Here is a 19,545-nt window from a genome sequence, read left to right on the forward strand (position 1 = left end):
AAAAGGAAAGGTTGGGAAGCTGGGCTGGAAAAAGGAAAGGATGGGAAGCTGGGCTGGGTGGGAAGCGTTGGAGCTCAGACACTCTATAATTCATCATCTCTAATTCTATAATTCATCGAGCACTGCCAGGCACGGAGCGTGCAGCGTTCCCATCCACGCCGGGGAAGGGGGGGCTGGAGGCTGGAGCCCAGCACGTGAAACAGCAGGAAAAGGCGTGATGGGCACGGAATTATCCCATCCCCTCCTTCCCCGAGCTGATCGAGAGATCAGCCGAGCTGCTCCCGCTCTGACCCCGCTCCTCTTTGCCTCCACAGATCGAGACATCCCAGCTGGAGCCAGAGATCGCCATGGCCACCAGCAGTAAGACTGTGGTCTACAACAAAGGCTTGTGAGTGCCAGAGGAGAATCCCAGCCCTGGAGGTCTGGGGAGGGGAGAGGGGAAGCTCCAGACCCCGCCTGGGAGGAAGCAAAAAACAAGAAGAAGAAGAAGAAGAAGAAGAAGAAGATGAAATAATAGAGCTCAGTGATAGGAGCTGCTCCCGGCAGCCCGGGAGCGAATTAACACCTGCAGAGAACTGACACCTCACACCACTCTAAAAGATTCATATTAAAAGTTTTAACCTAGCAACAGGAGCAGCGACTACAACAACAAATAATAATAATAATAATAATAATAATAAAATAATCACGTTGAAACACTTTAGAAGTAGCGAACAGGAGTCAGAGTCAGCGGCACGGAGGGAGCTCGGGGGGAGCCCCCGCAGCCAGAGGTGCTGCAGGACGCAGGTGTCACCCCAGGGCTCGCACGGCTCCGGTCCCCGCTGATGCTGCACAGCTCGGACCCTGCAGACCCCGAGGGCTGCGCGGATGGGATTGATCAGGGGATTGATCAGGGGATTGGGAATGCCTGCAATCGATTTCCTGCCCCTTCCCACCGCAGCAGGAGAGCGCTGAAGAGGAATTCCCAGCTGAGTGTGGCCAGCCAGGGGCTCGGCTGTGCCTCCTCCATCCTTCCTCCTCCTCCTCCTCCTCCTCCTCCTGCAGACGCTGCTGGTGACATCTTGCCCTTCACTGCGAGACTGGCTGGTCCTGGATCCCACCACCTGGAATTCCACACGGGCTTTTACCTGGATTTCAAGATCCCGGAAAGCCAAGGTGGCCACGCGTGGAGTGCTGGAGCTGAAGTGATGCTGGAGCTGCTCTGTTCCTCTTGTGTCACCCAGCGCAGACCCTGTGACGGGGATGTTGCTGATCTGAGGTGCTTGGCTAAGCCACGCTTTGCTGAGCTGGTGTCTAAGGACAGGGCGTGGTTTGAGTTTGGGTCAATCCCCAGCTGGGCAGGCAGGACAAGGATCATTGCAGGCTCCTTCCAACTGGAATTCTTCTTCTTCTTTTTTTTTCTCCTTCTCCTTCCTCTTCTCCTCCTTTTTTTCTCTCCTTCTTCTTCCTCTTCTCCTTCTTCTTATTCTTCTCCTTTCTCTTCTCCTCCTTTTTTATCTCCTTTTCCTTCCTCTTCTTCTTCTTCTCCTTCTCCTCTCTTCTCCTTTTTTTTTTCTCCTTCTCCCTCCTCTTCTCCTTCTCCTTCTCCTCCTCCTGTTTTTTCTCTCTTCTCTTCTCTTCTCTTCTCTTCTCTTCTCTTCTCTTCTCTTCTCTTCTCTTCTCTTCTCTTCTCTTCTCTTCTCTTCTCTTCTCTTCTCTTCTCTTCTCTTCTCTTCTCTTCTCTCTCCCCCATTTTTGCCAACCCCTCCACCCAGCAAAGCCAAGTGTGCCCAAAGCCAGGTCCTGGCAGCTGTGCTGAGCCGCTGTCTGTGCCACTGCACCTTCAGAGGGGACACTGCCCTCTGGGGACATCTGTCTGTCTGTCTGTCCCCTCAGCAGCTCCGCTCTGGGGTGGTTGTAGGGCAGGGCTGAGTCAGCCCCACACCTCACCCTGGCTTTGGGGTCACACTTTGGCTTTCTGGTATCTCACACCCAAAATCCAAACCTGAGGGACTTGAACTCGGCTTCATTTGGAGCGTGGCCACCAGCAGAGCATCCCAAAGGTGGGATGTCCCTGCAGGATCCGTGTCCCTGCAGGATCCCTGTCCCTGCAGGATCCGTGTCCCTGCAGGATCCGTGTCCCTGCAGGATCCCTGTCCCTGCAGGATCCGTGTCCCTGTAGGATCTCTGTAGGATCCGTGTCCCTGTAGGATCCCCACGGGGACAGAGCCGTGCTCCTTCCCTTCAAATTCCCATTTCTTGTGGGTTTGGGGAGGGTGGGGGGAAAGGGGAACCCAAATCACCCCTGACACAGAATGTATTTGATGGATTTATTGCAATGCCCGGGATTGGGAGGCCTGAGCCCCCCCACGTGTGGGTCAGACCCACAGGAATGGGAACACACAGCTCAGGGCTGCTGACTCTGCCCTGCCCTGGTGTAAATCAGGAATAATTGCACAAAAGGCATCGATGCTGTGGATTTACACATCAGCAGACAGGACAGGAGGGGCCAACTCCAGACCCTTCAGAGCTGCTGTTCCTGGGCCAGCTCCTGGTCCCAAGCCCTGCTGGAAACCCAGAATGGGCTCAGCTCATCTTTGGGATCCTCTGGATTTCCAGCAGGGCCAGCACCGCTGGATTTGGCCGGGTGGAGTTCCTTTAATGCACCGGATGAGATGAATGCACATTGCAGAGGAGGAGATTTGGGGAGGCCACAAGGAGGTGACAGCTGTCCTGGGGACACTGCCATGGCCATCTGTCCTGGGGACATTGCCATGGCCATCTGTCCTGCTGGAGAGCAGATAATTCCTGCAGCACTGAGGAGGGAGCCCGGGGAAGGGGAGAAGGGATGCTGGCAGTCCCCCAGAGCTGGGGGTGCAGGTTCCCCCTTGGCACCACATCCACGGGGGAGTGTGGAGCAGGGAAAAAGCTCCTGGGAGGCTGAAATTCCTCTCAGGGCTCCATGGAACCAAAAGGGATCTGCTGCAGGAGGCACAACTCGCTGCTGGGTGAGGAGGAGAGGAGACACGAGCAGGAGAAGGCTCCTGGCTCCTGTGCCTGGCTGGGAGCAGCATTCCCCCTTCCTGCTGGCTTTGGGCACTGCCAGAGCCCTTCTGCTTCAAAACTTCCCCATCCCAGGCTTTGGAGGAGGAGGGAAGGAGGGAGGGATGGAGGCTGAGCTGTGCCGTGAGATTCTGGAGAGGTGGAGCGAGGAGGGTGAGGCGATTTTGGGGGTTTTTTTGGGGGGTGATTTGGGTTTGTCACAGATCCGGGGTTTGGGGTCTGAGCTGGGTTTACCTGCTGGCTCCAAGGAATTTCCAGGGGATGGAAGGAGGCTGAGCTTTGCTGCCTGTGCTTCTTCGGGAGACACCCAAGGAGAAGCAGGGATGGATCAAGTTGTGCCTTGGGAAGGAGCCAGCTGCTGATTTTCCCTGCCATGGGAGTGGAGGTGGATGCTCCACCTGCAGAGCTCAGCCATCAGCAGGGCGTGCTCATCCCGTTCATCCAGCCATCAGCACCGGCGACTGAACCAGGGATTTTTTTTTTTAGGATTTATTAAAGCCAGGCGGCTCCAGGGAAAGCAGAGGGCCCGATCCTGCAGGGGACCAGCTTGGGGGATGTCAGAGGAGCTGTGCTGCGAGCGTGGCTCGGCTCAAAGGCAGCTGCTCCGTCAAACAAGTGACAATCACAGGCCCTAAATGAGTCTGGATTTGTCGTCTGCCCGCACAAACCCCGTCAGACTTGTTTGGCTTTGTGTGGCAGCAGAATGGGACTCAGGCAGCTCGGCAGGGTTTGTGCTGAGGAATGAAACATCCCGCCTTTGAGTCAGGCATTCCCCAGGGAATTACCTCTGCGAGCCTCTGGCAGCGGTGGTTGTTTCCAAATTTTGTCCCGGTGCCACTCCAAATGTCGTGGCCCCTGGGCTCAGCTCCCTTCTCCAGCCACCTGTGGAAGCACAAAATCCTGGAATGGTTTGGGCTGGAAGGGACCTGGAATCTCATCCCGTTCCAGAGCAGGACGCTCCGAGCCCCATCCACATTCCCTGCAGGTGTGGGGAGGGGAGGTGACCCTGGGGCTTGTCCCCACACGTCCCAAACCCCCCAGGACAATCAGGAGCTCTCTGCTGCCCTTCCCCCTGGCTTGGTGGCCCTGTGATCCCAAACCCTTGAGCTCTTGAGATCACAACATTGCCAGCTGAACCCAAGGGATGTTCCAGGATGTTCCCAGGGCTGGGATGGAATTTGAGCTCAAAGCAGCAGCAGCAAAGCTCAGCTCAAACGTGACCCTTGGGCATGTCCCACCCTCCAGGCTGGGCTCCCTCCTGGAGCTGCTGGTCCCAGTGGTGCTGCTGGGAATGATGGAGCTCACGGGAATGTCCCACTCACCCCTCCCGTGTCCTCAGGGCCGCGACACACAGCTGGATTTTGGGACAGCAAAACGTGCCAGGGAGACTCCACAGCACAGCTAATGACAACGTTCTGCACGTTCACTTAATCACTAATTAATCTCCTTAATGCACAAAACGGAGCCGTGGGGCTGCGGGAACAACGCCGAGCGTTGCTGATCCCGTGTAATTGGGGGAGCACGGGCAATGGGGAGCACCGAGCCCCGCACCTCGGCACGGCACCAGAGCGACGCGAGCATCTCCTCATCTCCCGCGGTATTTAATTAGAAATGTCGCGGTTAATTGATTTCTTGGCGATGTTAATTAAAGAATAATGAGGACCAGGTTGCAGCGAAAGGTGCCGGGGAGAAGTTTTGGGTCTCTCCTGGAGGGTGGGTGTGTTGGGTGCTCCCTGAGCTGGCCAGGGGACAATCCCAGGGTGATGTCACTCGTGTCCCAAACCTGTCACCCAGCCTGGGGACAAACACAGGGTGGTGTCACCCATGTCCCAAACCTGTCACCCAGCCTGAGGACAATCCCAGGGTGGTGTCACCCATGTCCCAAACCTGTCACCCAGCCTGGGGACAATCCCAGGGTGATGTCACCCATGTCCCAAACCTGTCACCCAGCCTGGGGACAATCCCAGGGTGGTGTCACCCGTGTCCCAAACCTGTCACCCAGCCTGGGGACAACCAGGGGACAATCCCAGGGTGGTGTCACCCATGTCCCAAACCTGTCACCCAGCCTGGGGACAATCCCAGGATGGTGTCACCCATGTCCCAAACCTGTCACCCAGCCAGGGGACAATCCAGGGTGTGAGGTCTGGGCATGGCTCAGCTCCCCCGGGATGTTCTGGGGACATTGCCAGGGTGGCACGTGCCAGCCCTGGTGGTGGTGGCTGTCCCCAGCTCTGGGTGTGTCCCCGGGTCCCTTTGGGGTTTTCCTGGTTTTTAGGGATTATTCCAAACCTGACACCTCATCCTGGCATCCAGGCACCCCCTGACACCGAATCCCCGGGAATGGCGAGGCCTCAGCTGCCAGCAGTGGGGGCTTCCAGCGGGGTGGGCACCCCGGGACACCCCCCAAAACACCCCGGGACACCCCAAAACACCCCGGGACACCCTGGGACAACTCAGGACATCCCGGGACATTCTGGGACACCCCAGAACACCCCAAAACACCCCAGGACACTCCCTGGGACACCTTGGGACACACCCAGAACACCCCTGGGACCCCCCAGGGACACACTGGGACACTCCAGAACATCCCAGAACACCTCAGGACATTCCCTGGGACACCTGGGGACACTCCAGAACATCCCAGGACACCCTGGAACATCTTGGGACATCCTGGGACACACCAAAACACCCCTGGACACCCCAGGACATTCATGGGACACCTTGGGACACCCCAGGACACTCTCTGGGACACCTGGGAACACTCCAGAACACCCCAGGACACCCCAGGACACCCTGGGACACCCCCAGGACACTCTCTGGGACACCTGGGAACACTCCAGAACACCCCAGAACACCCCAGGACACCCCTGGACACCCCAGGACACCCCAGGACACCCCCAGGACACTCTCTGGGACACCTGGGAATACACCCTGGGACATTCTGGGACACCCCAAAACACCCCAAAACACCCCAGGATACCGGGGGACATTCTGGGGACACCCCAGGACACCCTCAGGACACCGGGGGACATTCTGGGACACCCCAGGACACCCCAAAACACCCCCAGGACACCCCCAGGACACCTTGGGACAACTCGGGACACCCTGGGGACACCCCAGAACACCCTGGGGCCACCCTGGGGACACCCTAGGGACACCCCCAGGACATTCTGGGACACCAGGGGACACCCCAGGACACCCCAGGACACCCCAGGACCCTCTTTGGGACACCCTGGGGACACCCTGGGGACACCCGGGGCCACGGCAGGGCTCCTGTTTTTAACCCTTCCCTCCCCACGGCCGTGACTCCAGGGATGGGTGACACCACAGGGGCCCGAAGCCGCCCGGGCCCCAGGGACACACAGCTTATTATGGGATGGCCCGGCCGGGAACCGCGGCTGGCAATGGGGATCTCCCCTGGATGGGGAAATGAGGGAATGAGGGAGCTGGGGTGCTTGTGTATGACGGTGATTTAATTATTAGATTAATTAATTATTATTTAAATTAATTATTTTTTAAATTATTATATTAAAATAGATTCAGTATATTGGATTAAATTATTGTATTATATTAAATATATTGTATTCTATTAAATATATTAAATATATTAAAGATATTAAAGATATTAAAGATATTAAAGATATTAAAGATATATATTAAATATATTAAAGATATATATTCTATTCTATTACATATATTACATAATATTACATTATATTATATTATATTACATTATTCGAATATGTTAAAATACTATATTAAATATATTAAATCGAATATAAAATATTATTCTATTAAACCGATTATTATTCTATTCAATAATTATATATAATTCTAATATTTAAATATATTAAATTCTATCTTAAATAATTATAATAACTAACAATCGAATAACTGGTTAATAAAATATTAATATTAAATATATAATTACAACATAATTATAATTATAAGTAAATGATTTAATTAAATTCTATTTATATAATTACAAAAATAATTTTAAAATCTGCATCATGCCAGAACACAAAAATGTGCATAATTACAGGCATAACAGATATAATTCTCTTCTAGTCCATCTAATAAAATATCGAAGGCAATTAATAAAATTTAAAACATGTAATTAGCTATTAATCTACATGACATAAACCCTGTGACGCACGATCGACATTTTCTATGTACACAATCGATGTGTGCACGCCAATATATATAAAATAGGAATCTAAAAATATATATATCTATTCTTTCTAATAGAATTTGTATTTTCATTTTTATCTGTTTTCTAATAGGTATATTCCAATATCTAATGATTCTCTAATTATAGCTAATATTAGAAAATAGATATCTTTTCTAATAGAGATTTCTATATAGAAAATTCGATATATTTATATATGTTTATATATCAATTTCTAATATCTATATTTCTAGATAGAAAATATATATCTAATATATACATTATATATACATTTGCGTATTTTATTAATGTAAATGTGTGTATAACGTGTAGCTGCTATATTTTAGATCTTTAAATATATTTTTATATAATTATATATCAATATTATAAGTTATATTTTAAATTACATTATAAATTCTATTATAAATTATATTATAAATTATATAATATATATAATTTATATTATTTAGAATTTATTTATATGTTATTGCATATATTAAGAATATATATAGTTTTATATATAATTTTCATAGATAGGATTTTATAATTTTATGGATATAATATCCATCTATAAAAATAAAATAGAAACATTATATATATAAAATATAAGATAGAAAATATAAAATATATATCTATAAATATATGGATAATATAATAATATAAAATAATATGGATATAAATTTTTTTTATTTTAGGTTTGGGAGCTCTCCCAACATCCAACCCCTGTGCAGGGGTGGGGCTACCACTCCTGGAGCTGGGACACCTGGGACACCCCAGGGACACCCCAGGGACACCTGAGGACACCTCAGTGACACCCCAGGGACACCCCACACACCTGTGACACCTGTGACACCCCCAGGGACACCCCACACACCTGTGGGAACCTTGGGGACATCCCTGGGACACCCCAGTGACACCTCCAAGGGATACCCCAGATACCTGTGACAATTTTGGGACTCTTGGGGACACCCCAGGGACACCTCCAGGGACACCAAAATACCTGTGACACCTGTGGGATCTTCAAGGACACCTCACACACCTGTGACACCTGTGGGAACCTTGGGGACACCTCAGGGACACCCCAGTGGCACCCCACATACCTGTGACATCCCCAGTGATACCCCAGGGACACCCCAGGGACACCCCTAGGGACTCCCCCCCCAGTGACACCCCCACACCTGTGACACCTGTGACACCCCAGGGACACCTCCAGGGACACCCCACACACCTGTGACACCTGTGGGACCCTTGGGGACACCTCAGGGACACCCCAGTGACACCCTAGGGTCACCCCACACACCTGTGACACCTGTGGGACACCCCTGTACTCACCCACCACCATGGAGCCACCAAACCCTGCTTGTTCCCAGCTCCTCCCAGTTCATCCCAGTTCATCCCAGTTCCTCCTAGTTCATGCCATTTCCTCCCAGTGTCTCCCAGTTCCTCTTTTCCTCCCAGTGCCTCCCATTTCTTTCCAGTTCCTCCCAGCTCTCCCCAGTTCCTTCCAGTTCCTCCCAGTGTCACCCAGTTCCGTGCAGCTCTTCCCAGTTCATCCCAGTGCAACCCAGCTCCTCCCAGTTGTTCCCATTTCCTCCCAGTGCCTCCCAGTTCTGTGCAGTTCTTCCCAGTTCCTCCTAACTCCTCCCATTGCCTCCCAGTTCATCCCAGTGCAACCCAGTTCCTCTCAGCACCTCCCAGTTCCTCCCAATTCCTCCCCTTTCCTCCCAGTTCCTCCCATTGCCTCCCAATTCCTCCCAGCTCCTCCCAGTTCATCCCAGCTCCTCCCAGTACGTCCCAGTTCCTCCCAGTGCCTCCCAGTTACTCCCAGTGCCTCCCAGTACGTCCCAGTTCCTCCCAGTTCCTTGCAGTTCTTCCCAGTTCCTCCAATTTCCTCCCAGTTCCTCCAATTTCCTCCCAGCTCCTCTCAACTCCTTTCAGTTCCTCCCAGCTCCTCCCAGTTCCCCCCCCAGTGCCTCCCAGTTCATCCCAGTTCCCCCCAGTGCCTCCCAGTTTCATCCCAGTTCCCCCCAGTTCCCCCCAGTCCCTCCCGGCAGGTGTCCAGGTGAGTTCCCAGCACGTTTGGTCTTTATTTCCACACTCACTACAGCTGTACCTACGGAAGGGATCCACGCACACGGGCACGGGGCGAAAGAATAAATTAAAAGAAATCATCATTAAAAAAAAAAACAAACAAAAAAAGAACCAAAATAAACCCCAAACAACGAACCAAGGGGAGAAAAGGAGAGAAAAAAAACGGTGGGGAATGAGAATAAAAAGGCGAAATGAAGGAAGTTGGGACACGGAGCTTGTGTAGCACGCGTGGCTCGGATGTCACGCACTCCAGCGCCGAGGAGGACGCGCGGTCCCGGGGCCGCCCTGGCAGCCTCCTCTCCCTCCTGGGCGCGGCAGGAGCTCCCCAAAAACCCCTCCGAGGTTTGGGGGGGACGGGGGGAACGGGGGGCTCGGGGCCCCATCCCGAGGAAAAGCCGCGGGCGGCGGCGGTGGTGGCGGCTTGGGTGACGTCCCTAGAGTCCGGTGGGTGCCACCGCCTGTGTCCCCCCGTGCTGGCCCGGGCTCCTCTCCATGGTGGCCACACCGGGAGCCTGTCCCTGCTTTAGTCGTTGGAGGTGACGTCGATGTCTTCTCCGCTCGACTGCTTGGTGGCGAGGCGCCATCGGTTGATGTGGTGCGAGCCTTTCTTCTTCTGCTCCGAGTCGGGGCCCTCCTCCTCCAGCTTCTGCCGTTTGTATTTCGTCCTCCTGTTCTGGAACCACACTTTTACCTGGGACACACACACACACACACACACAGGTGTTCGTGGGGACAGGCACAGCTGGCACTGCACAGCTGGCACTGCACAGCTGGCCATGCACAGCTGGCTGCTGCAGCCAGGCAGGAAGTTTGGGGTTCACTGAAGAGAGGCCAAAGTGTCCCCTGTCCTTGTCCCTGTCCCTGTTCCTGTCTGTTCCTATTCCTTATTCCTGTTCCTGTCCCTATCCCTGTTTCTGTTCCTGTCGTGTCCCTGTCCCTGTCCCCGCCCCTATTCCTGTCCCTCTCCCTGTTCCTGTCTCTGTTCCTATCCCTTATCCCTGTCCCTATTCCTGTCCCTGTCTCTGTCGCTATCCCTTATCCCTGTTCCTATCCCTTATCCCTGTCCCTGTTTCTGTCCCTGTCCCTCCAGGAATGCTCCCACAGCCACCCAGCCCTTTCTCAGTTTCTCACGCCAAGGTGGGACACGGGGCACGAACGTGGTCGCTGCCACCTCGCAGCCCTGGAGACACACGAGAGGGTGAAGGACACTCGGTGACACCCCAGACAGGGGACAGCAGCACAGGGGACACTCCTTAGAGCAGCCAGAGCCCGAGCTGGGCTGTGCCTGGACGGGCACAGAACGGTGGCAGCACCAAACCCAGCCCTGGGCCAGCTGCCACCGGGGCCAGGATGCCACAGGCACAGCGGCCGTGGCTCCAGGGACAGCTGGGATGGTCACAGTGACTGCTGGGATTGTCACAATCATCACTGGGATGGTCACACTGACTGCTGGGATGGTCACAGTGGCCTCTGGGATTGTCACAATCATCACTGGGATGGTCACAGTGACTGCTGGGATGGTCACACTGACTGCTGGGATGGTCACAGTGGCCTCTGGGATTGTCACAATCATCACTGGGATGGTCACAGTGACTGCTGGGATGGTCACAGTGGCCACTGGGAGCCATCCCCACACCTCCAGCCAGGACTGTAATTACAATTATCGCTCATTAATTGACCACCCTGAGGTTTCAGACCTTTCCCACTCTGCTGGTGCCAAACACTGTCCCAGGGGACACAGCAGAGTCTCCATCCCTGGGGATCCCACCCTCCTCACCTGCCTGAGCCCCAGGAACCCTGAGCCAGCCCCACAGGCCTGGATTCCAGCACTGGGAGCACGGGATGGGCTGGGGGTGGGCAGGGACAGGGGTCAGTGTGGGGTGAGCAGGGGTCAGTGTGGGGTGGGCAGGGACAGGGGTCAGTGTGGGGTGGGCAGGGGTCAGTGTGGGGTGGGCAGGGACAGGGGTCAGTGTGGGGTGGGCTGGGGTCAGTGTGGGGGGCTGAGGGCACCCATGGTCAGCGGTGCACAGAGCCATGTGGGATGCCAGGGGCAGGGATGCAGGATGGGATGCGGGACGCTGCAGGGAGGGTTATGGGATGTGGGATCCAGGATTCTGCAGGTGGGATGGGGATGCCCCAGGTGGGATGGGGATGCCCCGGGTGGGATGGGGATGCCCCGGGTGGGATGAGGACCCTGCCCGGATCCCAGACCCGCAGCACCAGGTGCCGCTGCTTGGCCGCTGTTGCCAGCCCAGCCCGGCCCAGCCCAGCCCAGCACAGCCCATCCCGGCCCAGCCCAGCCCAGCCCAGCCCGGCCCAGCCCGGCCCAGCCCATCCCGGCCCGGCCCGGCCCAGCCCAGCCCGGCTCGGCCCAGCCCAGCCCAGCCCGGCCCAGCCCAGCCCAGCCCAGCCCGGCCCAGCCCAGCCCGGCCCATCCCGGCCCAGCCCGGCCCAGCCCGGCCCAGCCCATCCCGGCCCAGCCCAGCCCAGCCCGGCTCAGCCCAGCCCAGCCCAGCCCGGCCCGGCCCAGCCCAGCCCGGCCCGGCCCAGCCCAGCCCGGCCCGGCCCAGCCCAGCCCAGCCCGGCCCATCCCGGCCCAGCCCAGCCCAGCCCGGCCCAGCCCAGCCCGGCCCGGCCCAGCCCAGCCCGGCCCAGCCCAGCCCGGCCCAGCCCGGCCCGGCCCAGCCCAGCCCAGGCTGAGCCTTCTCCCCCTGCAGCCGTTCCGGATCCTGCAGCCTCTGGCACCCTCAGCTGATGCCGGGACCATCCCGGGACTATCCCGGGACCATCCCGGGACCATCCGGGCCCTTTCCCCTGTCCTTCAGCACCAGCCACAGGCACCGCCTGCCCCAGAGCCTCCCTGGTGTGAGACAGGCCGGCATTCCCAGTTTGGGGGCCGGCATTCCCAGTTTGGGGGCCGGCATTCCCAGTTTGGGGCCGGCATTCCCAGTTTGGGGTCCGTCATTCCCAGTTTGGGGGCCGGCATTCCCATCTCGGCCGACATTCCCATCCCAGGCTGGCATTCCCAGTTTGGGAGTCAGCATTTCCAGTTTGGGGTCCGGCATTCCCAGTTTGGGGTCCGACATTCCCAGTTTGGGGTCCGACATTCCCATCCCAGTCCAGCATTCCCAGTTTAGGGTCCGGCACTCCCAGTTTGGGGTCCGGCATTCCCAGTTTGGGGCCGGCATTCCCAGTTTGGGGTCCGGCACTCCCAGTTTGGGGTCCGGCATTCCCAGTTTGGGGTCCGGCATTCCCAGTTTGGGGTCCGGCATTCCCAGTTGCGCAGCCCAGCCCCGGCCATCCGGGCAGTCCCGGCTCAGGGAAGGCTCCTCCGCTCCCCTGACCCCTCCCGGTCACATCCCACTGCCTTTCCCACCTTTGGGGCATTCCCGGAACAATTCCGAGCTGCCGCCTTTCATTCCAGCTCCGCTGAGCGCTTTGCAAACTTTAATTAAAGCTCTCTGGGAGCAGGGAAGTTGCCTTATCCCTAAATTATGGAAAGGAACCAAGGCAGAAAATGATTAAAGTGCCGGAGCGGGGCGGGGGAGCCACAGCTCTGCCCGGCTCGGGTGGGCCGGGATGCGGGATGAGACTGCCCGGAATTCCGGGATCTGGGAATGGGGATGTTCCCTGACCCTGCTGGGATGAGGAATGAGGTTCCCCGGAATTCCGGGATCTGGGAATGGGGGATGTTCCCTGATCCTGCTGGGATGCGGGATGAGGTTCCCCGGGATTCTGGAATCCGGGAATGAGGATGTTCCAGGCTGGAGGAGCTCCCTGGCCCTGCCGGGATGTGGGGTGAGGTTTCCTGGGATTCCAGGATCTGGGAATGGGGATATTTCCAGGCTGGAGGAGCTCCCTGACCCTCCCCTGCCGCAGCCACGATGGGAAAAGTGTGAGAAGCTCACAAGGTCACTGGGGATGAGCCGCCCCCTCCCAGCCTCATCCCGACCCCAGGAATTATCGGTTTAAACCGCGGGGTTTTATCCCTTCCCGAATTAACCCTTCTCATGCCGGGTGTTTGTGCATCCCGGGGCTGGCTCTGTCCCCCAGGGTCACCTCCGGCCCCGAGCTGCTGCTCAGGGTGGGGACGGGCCCGGGATGGATCCTGAATCCCTGTCCTGCCCCTAAACACGGCTCCCGTTCGTGTTTCCCTGCGCATTCCCAACCTGGCAGTGCCCCGAGGGCCACCACGGCCACCGGGACATCCCGCTCTGCTCCGGGAATCAGCCCCAAGGTGACATTGCCATCACCGCGCTGGGGACAATTCAAATCCGGCGGCTCCGTGAGGAGCTTCCCCAGGAGGTGACACAAAGGCTGAGAGGGTTGGGATGGGTCTGGATGGGGACACAGAGGGACCAGCCCCGCTGTCACAGGGTGGGCGACACCCCAAGTGCCACCACCCGCAGTGGCAGCGCTGCCCCTCCGCCCGTCCCTGCTGTCCCCGTGCTCCTCCAAAAGCCCCAAAATTTCTGTGGTTTGTTTTTGGGGACAGTTCTCGGGTAAGGGGGGACAGCTGCCAGCTCTGAGTGCCAGACTGGGGCACTCTCCAGATCTATCTGGGCATCTTTCTCCTCCTGTGATTCCCAGGCATTCGCTCTGTTAATTATTAATTATTAATTACGGAGCGGCTGCGATTCCCAGCCGGCACCGAGTCTCTGGCCAGGGCTGCTCTGTCCCTGCAGGGACAGCTCCGAGACGGGACACAGGAAATCCAGGGGTTCCATAATCACCCCAAAACCAGGAGGGGACACCGGGATGCCCAACCCCACAGGACACAGCACGGTGCCCCCTGCTCGTCCCATTCCCAGCACACGCCTCAGATCCCAGCCCAGCACCCCAATCCCAGAGCTCCCACAGTGCTGGGATCCCTGCTGACCCCACAGATCCCTGCTGACCCCACAGATCCCTGTTGATCCCATAACACCACAGCACTGGGATCCCCGCTGACCCCACAGTATTTGGGATCCCTGCTGATCCCAGAGCACCCACATTGCTGGGATCTCTGCTGACCCCACAGATCCCTGCTGACCCCACATTGCTGGGATCTCTGCTGACCCCACAGATCCCGGCTGATCCCGGTGTCCCCACCCTCTCCAGGACCCCCCCAGCACACACCTGGCTCGATGCCACCTGGGTCACACCCCCGTGTCCCCATCACACCCAACCCCCCCCCGGTTGCTCAGACCATCCCACATTCCCTCCAGAGCCCTCCCTGCACCTTCCCCACCCCGATCCCCCTTATGGAGCACCTGAATTTGTGTCAGGAGCTGCGTTCTGTCCCCCAGTCCCTTTGATTTTGCTGTTCCCGGGCCTGTTGTTCCAATCTCACCCCGAATTAACACAGAGCGGCTGGGAAGGGGTTAAACACCTGCACGTCCCCACCCCATATCCCAAAGGCATTTCCTGAGGTTGGGCAGGACCTGAACCCTTCTCACCTTCCCAGGTGTTGCTCCCTGGCCTAGGGACCCCGAGCTGGAACAGCCCAAGGGGGAAAAAACTCCATTTTTCCAGAGGGAAAAGCAGCTGGGAAATAGGGCCGAGCACAGCCAGGACCTGCAACCCCGGCTGGGAATTGGAAAATCCATGAAAAATTTGCTAAAACCCCATAAACTGCGGGTTTGGGTGTGGAAACACACCTGTGTCACACCGGGATGGGTGGCATGGATAATGCAGGCCGGTTTCCCAAAGAAATTTGATTTCGTGCAGGATTTATCACTGAATATTTAATTAATAATAATAATATTAGTAATAATATCATGGGTTTGGCACAGCCAGGGACTCTCCTCCAATCCCAAAACCTGGATGTATCCTATCCTATATCCATCCCTCGGCACACTGGGATTATTTCCCTCCAGGTAATTAAACCAGATTTTTTTTTTTTAATATTATTTTTCCAAAATCACAAAAAAAAAAAAAGGGAAAAATATTTCCCAGCTGCCCGAAATCCCCGGTTCCGGGTGCCCATTCCCGGATGGATCCATGGCAAAGGACGGGAGCTTTTCCCGGTTTCCTGATGTCCCCACACTCGCTCCCTGCCACCACAGCAGCTTCCCAAAATCATGGAGACACCACACTACCAAACAGGCAGCGAACACACACACACACAAAAAAAAAGAAATTCAAAATATCCCCGTGGCCTCTTTGCACCCTGAAATCTCCCTGGGATTTGTGCTCGGATGCCGTCGCATTTCCCCAATAAATGGAATTATTGCATTCAGGCTCCGGGCAATGCTGGAAAAGGCCAGAGAATGGCTCAGCTCCCCCCGGGGCATCCCACAGCTGCCCTTTCCACCCCGACAAGTTCCTGGTTGTTCTTTGACCTTTGGGTTTTGTCCTTTTTTTTTTTTTCCCTTTTTTTTTTTTTTTTTTTCTCCATTCCAGCCCGGAGATCAGCGGGAAGGACCCGAGCCGGTGTCGGCGCCGGGGACAGCATCACCCCGGGCATTCAAACACCCTCGGGTTTTTGGGGGGCTCAGTCCCCGCTTCTCAACATCCCCAGCTGCTCCTTCCCGCTGTCCCCCGTGCCGGTGACATTTTCATTTTCCTCCCAGGAACTTCCCCTCTCGCAGGGATGAGTCTGGAGGTTTTGTTTGGCAGAGCCTGGGCAAGGATGAGCCAGGCGGGTACCGGGAACACCCACGGCTCCAGCTTTATTTCCCAATTAAACCCGAGCTTAAAAATTCAATTAATTCAGCACATAGGCCCAAACCACCTCACCAGAATTTGGGGAAAACTTTCTCCTTCCCTCAGCTGCTGAATATCCCAGGAAATAAAGCTCCAATTCCCTGGAGCGTTTGGGAACCGGGACACCAGGCCTGGACACACAGAAATGCTCAGTCCCCACTCCCTCATTTTCCCCCAGCTCTGTTTCGTTTTTCCTTTCACTCTCGTGCTTCTCCTGGGTCTCCTTACACTTAAATTCCCGGGAAATGTCTGTTCTGATCCCAGAAAGTCTCATCCAAAGCCAGCGCCCTTCGGCAGCGCCATCTCCACATCCCTCCTGAATTCCGGCTGTTGGAGCTGCTCAGCTCAGCCAAAGCTTTTCCAGCTTTCCAGGGCAGCCTTCAGGCTGCTGCTGCTTTCCCAGATGGATTTTTAAACCCATCAATTTGTCCCAGCGAAAACACCCCAAAGCCAGCGAGAAAACCCCGGAAAAACGCTCGGGAGAGCGGGATTGCAGAGCTGCATTCCCAACCCCAAACCCGCCCCAGCTTTTGGAACACCCAAAACCGTAACACGCAAAAACCCCCAAAACATCTGTAACACACCCAAACCCCCCCAAAACATCTGTAACACACCAAACCCCCCCCCCAAAACCACCCCGAGGAGCCCAGGAAGAGCAGCAGGGCCCGGGGCAATCCCGGCTGGGATCTCACTCTGCACCGAGCGCTCCGGGGGTTGGGACACGGAGGGGACACGTTGGGACAGGTGTGACACGGCCAGGTGGCAGTACCTGAGTCTCGGAGAGGCTGAGGCTGCTGGCCAGCTGCTTCCTCTCGGCTCCCACCACGTAGTGATTCTTCTCGAAGGCTCTCTCCAGGCGCAGCAGCTGCGACGGGGAGAAGGCGGTGCGGATGCGCTTGGGCTTGCGGGCGAAGGGGCCGTGCAGCAGGAGGCTCTCCTGGGACACTTCGCTCCCTGCGGGCACACACGGAGCTCAGGGCAGCCCCAGCACCCCCGTTCCCCTCTCTGCAGGGCGCTGCTGCTCTGATTTCCTTGTCCCAGCACACGGGAAGGGCGTAAAAAAAGGGAATTGAAGGGGTTTAGGAGCCTTCCCCGCAGCGAAATTTGGCTCCCGTTTTGGCTCTTGGCTTCTCTCAGTCCCGTGGTGGGGTTGGATACAGCGTTAAAGGGAGGGGAGAAAGAAAGAGAGAGAAAGAAAGAGAGAAAGAGAGAAAGAAAAGAAAGAAAGAAAGAAGAAAGAAAGAAAGAAAGAAAGAAAGAAAGAAAGAAAGAAAGAAAGAAAGAAAGAAAGAAAGAAAGAAAGAAAGAAAGAAAGAAAGAAAGAAAGAAAGAAAGAAAGAAAGAAAGAAAGAGTAGAGCAGCAGGAAAAGGAAAGAAAGAGGAAGAGAAAAAAGCTGAGACAGAGAGAAAAGGAAATTATAAAATAGGAAGAAGGCTGAGAAAGTGACAGGAAAAAATAGAAAGTGGAAACTGCGAAAGAAAAAAGTGGAGGGGAGAGAGAAAGAGGGAAGGGGACAAGGAAAGAAAGGAGAAAAGTGGGAAGGCGATAAAAGAAAGGGAAAGAAAGAGAAAGAAGAAAGGAAAAGAAAGTGTAAGGAGAAGGAAAGAAAGAGACAAGAAGTGGGAAAGCAAAAAAAAAAAAGGAAAGAAGCAAAGAATAACGAACGAGAGAAGGAAAGCTGTGAAGCAAGAGAGAGAAACAAGGCAGAAAGAAACGAAAGCAAGGGAAGAAAAAGAAAATTAAAGGACAGAGAGGCGGCTCGGGAGAGCGGCGGGCCGGGCCCGGGGGCTGTGGGGGACCCGGAGCCGCTCCCGGGGCCGAGGGGGCCGCGCCGGTGCCCCCGGGGCAGCGACCGCAATCCCCGGCGGAGCCCCGGGGACAAGCGAGGGGTTGGTACCGAGCAGATAAAACTAATCCGGGCTGCGGGACCCCCCGGCACAGCGGTGGGACACAGGGGAAGGCGGTGGAGGGGAAACGGAGAGGGGAAAACACGAGGGGAAAAAAAATCCGAGGGAAGGAAAAAAAAAAAACAAAAAAAAACCCGAGGGGAAAAAAAAATACATGAGGGAAAAGGAAAGAAAAGGAGGCAGATAAAGAAAGGGAAAGGAAAAGAAAGAGGATAGGAAGGAATGGAGAGAAAGAAAATAAAGATAAAAGAAATAGAGACAGAATCGGAAAATGAAGAGAAAGAAAGAACGAACGAAAGAAGCAAAACAAGAAAGTGAAGGAAAGAAAGGAAAGAAAAGAAAGAGAAGAAATAAGGAGAAGAGAAGGAATCGAGAGAAAATCTACAGAACCAAACAACATCTCTCTGCGCAGCCGAGATCCACCGCACCGAAATCCTTCCTTCCCTTCGTTCCCGGCGAGGAGAAAACCAAATTCCCGGCTCGGCTGCGCACGGAGGAGGCGGCGGCGCCGGTGCCGTGGCCCGGAGCTCCGAGATGCTCGACCGGGACCCCGGGGGGCTCCACGGGGGCTGTGCCCGGCCACGGCCCCGCGGCTGCGGGAGCGCTCCGGCCACGGCACCGGCAATTCGGAGACACCGGCACCGGCAATTCGGAGATATCCCCGAGAATTCGGAGACACCACCGGGAATTAGGAAGCATCACCGGGAATTCGGAGATATCCCCGGGAATTCGGAGGCACCGCGGCCGTGAGTGCGGGCACAGCAGCAACAGGTCCTGCCCTGCAGCCCCGAGCCCCCTCCCCGGGGCCACCCGCAGCCCCCTCGGCCCTCGCCCCCCTCAGCCCCCGCTCACCTTGGAAGCGGTGGCCGAAGAATCGGTTCCGCAGCACCCAGGGGTAAAAGTTGAGCGGGTCGCGGTGCTGCGGCCCGAAGAAGGGGTGCGGGTGAGGCAAGGCCGAGCCCCCCAACTGGGGGGGCCCGACGGGCAGCGCCGGGTGCCCCACGGCCTCGGGGAAAACGAGCTCGGCGCTGCCGTACAGGGCCCGGCCGGCGGCTCCCTGGAAGCCGGGGGCGAAGGCGGCGGCGTCGGCGGCGGCGGCGGGGCCGGGGTAGGCGAGGGCGGCGGGGCGAGGGGGGTCCTCGGGGCCCAGGGGGGTGTCCTTGCCCACCAGGGACTCGATGGTGAAGCAGCGCTTCGCAGACGGCTGGAACATGGTGTGAGCCGGCAGCGGGGAGGGAGGGGGGCCGGAGCGGGGCCGGTCCTGCGGGTGCGCGCGTGTGTGCGGTGTGTGTGTGTGTGTGTGTGTGTGTGTGCGTGTGCAAGAAACCTCCCCCTGGGCACGGCACACACACACACACACACACACGGAGCCGCGGCCCGCAGCCCTCCCTCCCCTCCCTCCCCTCCCTCCCTCCCTCCGCCCCCGCCCCGCCGCCCACCCGCGGGCGCCCACGCAGCCCCGAGCCCCGCGCGGCCGCTCCGAGCACGGGCGGGACCGGCGGGGCCGGACAGGGGCGGCCTCACCTGGGCTGGGAGGATGAGAGGGGAGGCCGGAGGAGGCAGGGCCGGGATGGGGAGGGCAGGGAGTGGAGGGGTGGGGTGGGGTGGGAGAGCAGGGCAGGGAATGTAAGGATGGGATGGGATGGGAT

The 19,545-nt window shown here is 56.2% G+C and overlaps 2 protein-coding genes across 5 annotated transcripts in view; one reads left to right on the top strand and one right to left on the bottom strand.

Annotated features, from left to right (window-relative positions):
• Nucleotides 1-703, top strand: part of SFXN5 (sideroflexin 5) — a 96,121-nt gene extending 95,418 nt beyond the window's left edge. For all 4 annotated transcript variants that reach the window (XM_088162882.1, XM_088162883.1, XM_088162881.1 and 1 more), the window contains one exon: nucleotides 315-703. Coding sequence is in view for 3 of the 4 variants with exons in the window: in XM_088162880.1 (XP_088019006.1) it covers nucleotides 315-579 (265 nt within the window). In the remaining variant the exon portion in view is untranslated. The remainder of the gene's footprint in view (nucleotides 1-314) is intronic.
• Nucleotides 704-9,277: 8,574 nt separating this feature from the next.
• LOC106861243 (homeobox protein EMX1-like) lies at nucleotides 9,278-19,154 on the bottom strand. Its single transcript, XM_014889503.2, has 3 exons — nucleotides 18,749-19,154; nucleotides 16,758-16,942; nucleotides 9,278-9,992 (listed from the first exon to the last, which is right to left on the bottom strand). The coding sequence occupies exons 1-3, from the start codon at nucleotides 19,107-19,109 to the stop codon at nucleotides 9,825-9,827; spliced, it is 714 nt and encodes a 237-aa protein (XP_014744989.1). The 5' UTR covers nucleotides 19,110-19,154; the 3' UTR covers nucleotides 9,278-9,824.
• Nucleotides 19,155-19,545: the final 391 nt, after the last annotated feature.

The sequence above is a fragment of the Sturnus vulgaris genome, chromosome 4 (genome assembly GCF_052056855.1).
Source record: "Sturnus vulgaris isolate bStuVul1 chromosome 4, bStuVul1.hap1, whole genome shotgun sequence".
In the NCBI taxonomy this organism is placed as follows: domain Eukaryota; kingdom Metazoa; phylum Chordata; class Aves; order Passeriformes; family Sturnidae; genus Sturnus; species Sturnus vulgaris.